Raw genomic sequence first — 9,942 nt, 5'->3', positions numbered from 1 at the left:
AGCCGGAGGCCGTACGGCGGCGACAGGATTGGAAACACGTGTGCGGCCCTACCTGCTCAGACCAGCAGAGTTATTGCCCGCACTAACCCGCTAATAGCCTTTATTTGTAAGATAAACAGTAGAAGAGCTTGACACTCACTCACCTAAGGTGCCTTTCCTCTGCTGCCTTCTGTGGGGGGGCACGGCGAGCAGAGTTACCGCCTGCCTCCGCCGCCGAGCGAGCGATCTGTTAAAGTCATTTTCTCTCAAAGAGGAATTAATTTCCTTTCTCAGGCGGCCCACAGAGTCTGCGGGCCGGCCAAGTCCTTCCCCAGAGCGTGCAGTTATTGTGAGCGCTCCCCCGTAAAACCTCTGAGCTACGAGTTCTCCGAAACCGCCATCAATTTTATTTGTTTTTTATCTCTTCTTTGAGGCTAATTTGTAAAGTAAATGCCTTTGATTTACGCAGAGAGAAGCTGGGAGGAAGGGCGGAGACAGACGCTGTTTGTTTCACAGGAAGAATTCACTGGATTTTTCTGTCATTTCTGATTCAAAAGCGGGTCGGCTCGGGTTCTGATCCAACTCAACCTGGAGGTTTAAAGACTAACATCCTAAGTATTTATTTTGATTATTTTCACGGTTATCAGCAATAGTTCGGATTATTCCCCCTCCCAAAAAAGTTTTATTGAAAATAAATGAAAATAATTTTAATTTGTTAGGAATCTTCCTCCTTTTAGAAGTTTTTAACTTAAAAATGCTTAAAATAACTTGAAATGAGTGTTTAGATGAAGCAGTTTAATCAGTGAATCACAGCGTGTTTCACTAAAAAATGTATTCAAATATTCCATTTGAAAAATGTAAGTTTAGAAAATCTAAAAATCTTTAGAGAAAAATATATAGTTTATAAATAATCTTTATTCCATACTTGAGTTGGTTTGAGACAAACATCCATTTTTAAATGAGAAATTAGTAAAAAATAAAAGAAACATTTTTGAAAGATGGCTGCGATTTTAGCAGATAATTTCGGTTTTGAATATTTGATTACATTTCTTAGAAGTATAGGAACAATGAGTAGAATATAGACTGATGAAAGCTTCCATTGGACAGTTATAGGACAAATAATTATTGCTGTCCACACTCCATTCAGTAGGGGGCAGTAATCCACCTTTACGTTGATTCCCAACCGCCAAAAAAAACTACAGAAGAAGGAGAACTTTTTTAATATTTGCATATTTAGTTCATTGTACTATGGTTAAGGCATTGTAGCCGTTTCATAAGGAAGTCTTAAAAATGCAAAACTCAACAAGTCATTTTTGATCAACAATGAAAAGGACAAACTAGAAACAAAACAAGTGGTTTTAGACATTTTGGAGCCGACGACATGTTATTTCGGAAGTGTTAACCCTTTAACACCGGAGCTCCAGTGTTTTTGTTCTTTGATTTACAGCCGTAAACACGAGCATTCCAGCAGATTCTGAAGGAGAAAATGTTCAACTTTTAATCTTGTGAATTTACAACATTTTTTTTGTAAATTTACGACTTTTTATCTCTTTAATGTATGACTTCTTTTAATTCTTAAAATTCACGACTCTAAAACACCTAAAAAAAGTCATAAATTTAGCCAGTGGCTTTTTAAGTCATAAATAGATGACTTTTTTTCATAATTTAACAGTTACATCTTTTTTCTCGTAAATTTAGTATTTTTAAGGGCGGGGGGGCGGTGGGGGTGATTTAGGACTTTAAAACACGTACAACTTTTTTTTTTCATAAATTTGTGACATTTTTCTTTTAAATTTACAAGATTTAAGTAATAAATTTACGACTTTAAAACCCATTCGTGAGACAAAAATTTATTAATTTAGCCTATTTTTTTAAAGTAATAAATTAACAACTTTATTCTCGTAATTTAACTGTTTAGACTTTTTTTCCTATATTTATGAGATTTAAAGTTGTAACTTTAAAAAATAAAATTGAATTGTTTGTAAACTGGCCGTAATACTCCGTTGTAGTGTCTGATCTCATCTTTACTAGTTTTGACCAAAGTATTGAAGCGTTGTTTGAGCGTCACCAGCGACGCCTCGGGTCGGTGTAAAAGGGTTAACTCCTAACCACCAATCTAAAGTCTGTATTTTGGATGAACCACTTCTGTAATTCTGATTCTGGGTCATTCAGAGACGCAGTGATCCGGTCTGAGGTTAAAAGAAAAAATGAGGAGTGACCTTAAAAAGTATTTTCTAACATTCTCCATCGATAAAAGCTGATGTGGAGCACAGATAGAAGCAGTAAGTCTAAAGTAATAAAAGAATAACACCTGTTTCTCCATGTGGTTTTCCAGAAAGGTTAAGTCAATACAAAACATTGAAAATGAGGAGTTTTATTTTCATAGAATGAACTGAAAGGCGGGGGAAGATAGAAGATAAAATATATCTCAGCATCATCTGCATATATAGAGATTTTGTTGTAATTTTGAGATGTTAATTAAAGAAGTGAGACAGGAAGAGGACCTAATCCGGATTCCTGAGGTGCACCACAGGTCACGGACGCCAACCTCAAACAGGTCCGTGCTCAGAGAGAGGGATCCATCTGTCAGATAAGTCCTCAACCGACAAAGAGGCCCCGCCCCTCCCTGGCTGGTAGACCGGAGTTTGGAGACTTTACTTTATGAGAAGCAGCTGTTTGATGAAGAAATGCCAGGTTTGACTGTGGGGTCAACAGGTAGAGAGCACGCTCCAAATCCAGATTCAGTCCTGTTGGATTCACACCTCAGTGAACTGAATTAATACACTGAAAAAGGGAAACATTGGATCAGTTAACAAAAGATCTGTAATATGTTACAATTAAGATTATTAGTTTTCATAAAATTAAAATTTGGAGTTGAAGGTTTACTCAACTTAAATGTTATAAAAAATAATATTTTTAAATGTAACAAATGACAGCTTTTATAAATGATCCAATGTTTCACTTTTTACAGTGTAGTTCCTGAATCTGGTTTCGTTTCTGACAGACTGAGCTCTCTGTTTTTCTCAAAAATGTAAGCTTCAGGACTTTTATTTTGTAAAAACGAACAAGACACTTTCAGCTGAAGGAAGAGATGGTATTAAATTCATGATCTTGGAAAAATGTTCATCTCAAAAAGAAATAAAACATAAAGGGCTTCTTTACTTCTTTGTTAGAAGTAAAAAAATCTCTTAATGGAATGAGTCATCTTTGTTGGATTTCCTAAATAAGCTGTGATGCCCCGCCCCTTTTAAGACTAAATTAAACTTTTATATTATCAATAAACTGCCATATTTAAGTATTTTGCTCTGACAATGACGATTTTAAGACAAATTTGACTTAAAACTTAATAAATAAGACTTTCCAGTTTTTCTCAAATTGGTTTCTTGAAACAAGACTTTTCACAATAAAAGTTGTACCTTAAAAAGATTTTATATCGTAAAACACTCATTGGAGATATTACACCTAACAAAATGTTTTCAAGATCAAATGACGCAACAGCTTTATTGTATTGAAACAAATTGTTGCTGGAAAGTTACCACATTCTACGGAGTATAAATCGCAAGAGCAAAAAATGTCTAATCAAGAAGAAGAAAACCATATATAAGTCGCTCTGGAGTATAAGTCGCACTTTTGGGAGAAAAGTCTAACGCTTCAGAAAAAATCTTCCAAGCCCAGCGTAGATAAAAATAAAACAAGTAAATACAATAATACTAATCTTTTGATCTGTAGAAGAAAATTATCAAAGTTTGAGAGGAAAATAATCCGATTCTCGTCCATGTTTGTTTTGGACAACTCTTCTTCTGCTGCTGTCAGTATCAAATACTTATACTCAGATGCAGCGCCCTCTAGCGGTTGTTAGAGGAAACAACTGCTAAAGGACATCTGGTGTTTACTGGGAAAATAAATATATGAGCTTATTTATGTCTAAAAAAACAGTTGCTCCTGAGTATAAGTCGCACCCCTGGCTAAACTATGAATAATTGTGACTTTTTCTGTGGAAAATACGGCACTAGGAAGTTATTCTTGGTCTTAATTTGAGCGTAAGGAGATTCTAGAACTATTTAATCTGGCCCGCCAAACTAGAATAAATCATATTGATAATCCTAATTATTGTTTTATTTCCTCTGTTCCTTTGTTTGTTTGTTTCTTAGATTTTTTGTTTTTCTGAAGTTCATGTGTCATTTCTGAGTCAGACTGGCATTTTTCCCATCATTTCAACAGCACAATTTAACTGTTCCTGACAGTTACAATAAAAGTCTTTGAATCTTTGAATCTTTGAAACATGAATGCAGCATTTCTTTAGGTTTGGGTTTTTCTCTGAGAGACATCGTCCCATCGGTGCAGTTGGTACTAAATGAGAAAAAAAGGCAGTTTAAAAAAATAGTAACTAGTAATGTTTTGTTTTAAAATAAACTAATTCCTAATCAAAATTAGAAAGTATTTGTCCAAATTCCATGTTACTTCTTTCTCTCATGAGGCGGATTACCAAAATACAACATGTCTGGTTCTGATCCGGCCCTTCTGTCAAATTTTAGAACACTGTGGCCCAAAAGTCAAAACGTTTTCCCTCTCCTGTTCTAGAAACTAAACACAAATCCTTCTAGTTGTGTTGTATTTTTGTTGTGTAGTATGTGAGTCTCTGACATGAGTCTCGGAGTTGTTCGTCGAACCGGGACAGACGTGTTTTCTGCAGCAGACGTGGGCGTTTCACCGCCACGCCGTTGTCTGGAGACTTCGTTCAATGCCTCCCCGGTTGGTCTTTGAATATTTCTGAGTGACCGACGGATGGCGAAGATTTCATCAAAAGCAGACATTGACTGTTTTTGAGATGTTTTTCTTAAATCAAAGTTGACCTTTGCTGGTGTTTCAGTAACTTCCTCCTGGGACGGCGGTGTTTGGAACGCCGCCGTCCCTCAGAACAATGCTCAGAGGAAGCGGTTAATGGAGACAACAAGCATCTCCTCCTGCCTCCACACCAACAGGTCTGAAAAAGGGTCAAAGCTGACAAAGGCGAGAAGGGGGGGCCTCGACACCTCTCGACCTCTGTACGGTGTCCCACTTTCCCCCCGTGTGACCTCCCCTCGGCTCCGCCCACAAACCATCAGGGCCGTTTTCTGGAGGAGCGTGAGGTCAGATCCAGCATGGAGCGCCGTCTCTGCGGAGGCTTTAACGCCACACATGTATTGTGCTTTGCGTTCTGGAGGGTGATGGCACGTATGTGGTCAGTAGCGCGTTTGCAGACCCAGCCTCCCTCTCACGTTACACCCTATTTATAACGTCCCCTCCGCCGGCTCCCCTCGTTCTGCAGTTCCTCCGAACCTCCTCGTGCTTCCAGGCTGGAGCTCCAGCCCCCTGCTCCTCCTGACATCTGAGAGGCTCAGCTGCAGCCGTCCCGGGATAACTGTTTATCCAGTGGAGCCTGGCAACCGGATTACCGCAGGACGCCGCATTTCAAAGCTTTGACTGAAGGAGAAGTTTTGGGAGAGTACGAGGAAAAGGAGCAGCATCTGGATTTACGTTTGTTTTTCTTCCTTCACCTCCTTCCTCTGCTGGAGCGCCATGGATCACGCTCTGTTCAGCTGCCTGCGGAGCCCCCACGCCCCGGCGCCGGCCCTGCATCCCGCCTTCACCCAGTCCCCGCTGACGCTGCACGGACGCTCGGACCACATCTCCTACCCCGACCTGGCCTCCTCCTCGTCATCCTCCTCCACCTCCTCGCCTTCGCCGTGCGTCATCTCCAGCTACTCGCCCGATGACGGCCTGTTCCCCGGGCAGCACCCCCACCACCCCCACCGGGCCCACCTGGCCTCCCAGCAGCAGCATCACCCCCCACCTCAGCACCACACCTCGTGGCACGTCCCGCAGATGCCGTCGCCCGGCGGCGGCGTGCGCCACGGCCTCTGCCACCCGCACTCACACGCGCCCCACGACGGCGTGCCGGCGCCCTCCGACCTGGGCCATCCGGGGGCGCCCAGCTTGTGTGCCAGCACCCCCAGTTTGGGTGGCAGCAGCACCCCCTCGGGGGCCTCCTGTGTGCCCGCCGACTTTGGCCGGCAGACTCTGTCCCCCGCCGAGGCGGAGAAGAGGAACGGCAAGAGGAAGAGTGACAGTTCAGGTAAGACGAGAGCCGGCGAAGAGCGAAAACTTCCTCCTGAAAAAATAAGCCTCTGCGGAGAAAAGCGTCTCTGCAGGTCCGTCTGCGAAACACCTTCAATTCAAATAAATAGAGCAACATCTGCGCACGTCGCCTCCAGTCAGTCATCGCCGTGAACAAGGCGTGAAGCGGACGGCCACATGATGACAATGAGCGCTCATCTGACTGGCGGCGTGAAAATCACATCCGAGGACAAACTTCCTGTCACGGAGCGTCAACAGGAAGGAGCAAACGCCCCCAAAAAACCTGAAATTCAAAATAAATAACCCTTAAAGCAGTTTATAAATTTAGAGTCACTGCGCCAGATTTAAAACCAATTCATATGACTGAAGATCGCTTTAAATAACTGATTTAAATGAGCATTTTTAAGCTAAAAATCACTTTGATTTAAAAAACTGAAATTATTTTTGTCATTTAAAAAAAATTGCCATTTTAAAAATGTATTTGAATTAAAAATGTAATAATTTTTAGTAACTTTTAGTAGAAACATTTTTTAAGAACTGTAATTTCTGAATTTTTTCAGTCTCTCTCTGCTGATCTGCAGAACGGTTCCACTGTAATCGATCAGAACCGGATCAGATTCATGTCAGGATGTTTTTTACTCTGCTCTTTCTTGAATGTTTGCAGATCAGTTGTTTTTTTAATTTATTAAACCTTCATTTAATTTAGAAAATGTATTCTGCGATTATCTGGACTAACAGCATCACAGAAACTTTCAGAAAAGTAAAAATAAATCTAAAATATTCTGTTTATTTAACTGAAAATCACTCGTTTTTTTCCTCCGTCTCCATAAATGTTCCTGACTGAGATCTTTGTTCCTAATGTGATAGAAATGACTGTTGACAACAGTGGAAATAATCTGGTTTCCATCCCATATGATCATTTATTCTGCAGGAAAGTCCAGATGAAGGTCAGGCGGAGCCGGAATGACAGATTTCTGTTTAGTCTTCCATCGTTCGCATGCAGAGTGTTGCAATCCCGTTTTTGATCCACGGAGTCAGCGTTCCTGATCCGTCTCCAGATCTGCAGCTCTCGATCCCACCTCCCCGCTCCTAGCGCGGTTTCTCCCCACTGCTGACTCAGTCAGCCGTCTAAATATCAGAACCCTTCGCACGAGACTCGGCTCACATCAGGTTTCACCGTCCGGGCCAGAAACCGGAGTGAAACCTGAATTTAGATGCAGCAGAACCTGAGAAGTCCCTTCACGCTGAACCCGTTTCACCCGTTTCTCTGTTTCCTGCCGTGCCACGGCGGCGTGAGCGGATGAGCCGCGGGGTGTCTGGTTTCAGGGAACCTGCCCCTCTTTCCTCCTGTTTTTGCGGGGCGACTCGGGCCTCGCAGGGCAGGGCGGCTGTGCCCCGTTTATGGAGCTGTCAGGGGAGTGGTGCTGCTCTTAAAAAGTTACCAGATTTTTTGTGGAACAATAAAAGGTGCTTGAAGTCTCATTTAGTGGCATCGTTGTAAAAGAGCAGCGGGAACGTGTCAGACGCTTCTCGTTGGCATGAAAACAAAAAAAAGTCAGAGAAGAAAGAAGGAAAAGAAAGAGTGTTTGTCCTGCAGAAACTTCCACCGTTGGAGTGGCGTATGGTTCACTCAAACGGCGTGTCCCGTCTGGGTTTCCGATGTTTTTCTCATATTATTCCTGCTTTTTTGTGGAGAGATGAAAGTTGGAGCAGGGACCTAATTGCTGTGGTGTAGCGGCTGCGCCATAAAAACCTTCTGCTGGTTTTAACTCCAGCCCTGCTCGGCGGCTGCCTTACGCTCCTGCTTTTATTTTTTTTTTTGAGGTGGTGTCTGAGGGAACCGGGAGAGCAGAAGTTTGAGAGATGGAGTGGAGGTCAAAGGCCATCTGAACGCCAGCTGCAGGCCAGGAAGTCATATGTTTAGTTTCAATAAAGATTTGGCAGCAAACCGGGTTGGAGGAGGACCTCAGGAGGAAGAACCTTTTGGTTCCTGAAACACAGAGAAGCTGCAGGTCCATGAATCCGCCTGCAGTTACTGCTGCCGTCCACAACTGTGTTTGTCCAGCAGACAAACCGCAGCTCACAATTGGAAAGTTCTGGAAGCCAAATGTGTTTTCTTTGGAAAGTTGTGGGAAAAATCCACAACATAAAGCGTTTCTGCAGCGCTGAAGGGAGCGGGATCCTTCTGTTTGTGTCGTCTTCTTCCGTCGTTTGGTTTTTCCGCCTCTTAAAGGAGGATTTTCCTCAAAACTTCCGACTGAATGCGGCCTCACCTTGAAGAACTCAGAATTGCTCCAACTGTCCCGGAGCTCTAACTTTGCCTTCCACCTGCTTAACATCTCCATATATCTGCCCCTCTTTGCTTTCAGAGTCCCAGGATGGGAACTTCAAGTCGGACGGCAGCAGCAAACCCCGGAAGGAGAGGACGGCCTTCACTAAGGAGCAGATCCGCGAGCTGGAGGCCGAGTTCGCCCACCACAACTACCTAACCAGACTAAGGCGCTACGAGATCGCCGTCAACCTGGACCTCACTGAGAGACAAGTAAGTGGCTCAGACCCGGCTGGAGCCTCCGTTAATGCCGTGTTGTGAAAACAGAGGACGACTGTTGGATGCTGGAGCTCCGTCTGGGGCTCCAGATGTGGCCGCGGGATGGGACTCTCGCGTTCCAGATGTTCCCTCAGGCTGAGGGGAGCTTCCTCCAAGGAACAGCAGACAATCGCTTCAGGGAAGGAAGCAGCCCACTACCTGTTGTTGTTCCTTTAATAAGCTTAACGCACGCTCACAGAGACCGACGCCTTGCTGGTTTTTCTGATGCGGGATATGAAAAGAGCAGCAAATGCTCCCCAAGATATCCATCGACCTCCAAAATTTAGACATCTTTAGGGGTATTTTTGAGCTGAAATTACTTTTTCCTCTCTGAGAGATTTTTATTCTTTATTTTATTTTTCAAATCTTGTCTTCTTATTGGTTTATTCCTTAGAAAACTTGAAGTAAATGTCTTTAAAGTCCCAAATGAACATAAGATGTGTTCTAAGACGTTTTTAAAGTTGTTCTTCCTGTTTGTGAGAAGTAAACAAACAGCAAAGACATTTCTCTCCAAAGCAGATTCAAGAATCAACACCAACACAATTTCTAAAACCATATTGACAGTCAAAACATGCAGGAAGTGGATGTTTTTAACGGTATCTGTGTTTTTGGAAACAGATCCGAGTCGACATCATCCTGATGAGTCCAGTTGTTTAGGAACCTTTAACTTTATTTATCAGAAATGCTGGTCCTTTTGCATCTTTAATTATTATTTCTAAAAAAGATCCTTCAAATAATTACCAACAACACTTCAAAAATATATATACAATATATATATATATGTGTGTTAGGACTGTGAACATTAGCGTGTTAACACATGCGATTAATCATAAAAGAATGAATGCATTAACATCCACTAACTCAAATTAATTACACCTCGCGGAGCTGCAGTTTTTCGCTTTGCCTCACCAATTCAGGCTTCCATGGCGTCCGTTAAAACACTTTATCGGGTATTATCCCACTTATTTTATGGTCACTTACAAAAGAAATAAATTATCAATAGGTTTTTAGTATTTTAATTTTGTGTTTTGGTTTTTTGGTTTAGATATCCTTGTCACTAAAAATAAAGGAAAAATGTTTTCTCTGGCCTGTTTTTGTTCAAAAGCTGCATTTCATAATAAAATTTACCTGGTAAAACATTGTGATTAATAGTGATTAATCACAACACAAAAGTAATTAATTAGTTGATTCATTAATTAAGTGATTAATCTGATTTTTTTTAATCGATTGACAGACTTAATTATGAATAAATGTTCTAA

At 41.9% G+C, this 9,942-nt stretch overlaps 1 protein-coding gene across 1 annotated transcript in view; it reads left to right on the top strand.

Moving 5' to 3' along the window:
• The first annotated feature begins 4,834 nt into the window (after nt 1–4,834).
• The window catches only part of meox2a (mesenchyme homeobox 2a), an 11,493-nt gene continuing 6,385 nt past the window's right edge, over nt 4,835–9,942 (top strand). The window contains exons 1-2 of the mRNA XM_024258603.2: nt 4,835–6,094; nt 8,466–8,638. Coding sequence (XP_024114371.1) covers nt 5,539–6,094; nt 8,466–8,638 — 729 coding nt within the window. The 5' untranslated portion in view covers nt 4,835–5,538. The remainder of the gene's footprint in view (nt 6,095–8,465; nt 8,639–9,942) is intronic.

This window comes from Oryzias melastigma, linkage group LG16 (assembly GCF_002922805.2).
Source record: "Oryzias melastigma strain HK-1 linkage group LG16, ASM292280v2, whole genome shotgun sequence".
Lineage (NCBI taxonomy): Eukaryota > Metazoa > Chordata > Actinopteri > Beloniformes > Adrianichthyidae > Oryzias > Oryzias melastigma.
This window is presented reverse-complemented; position numbering and strand designations above follow the sequence as displayed.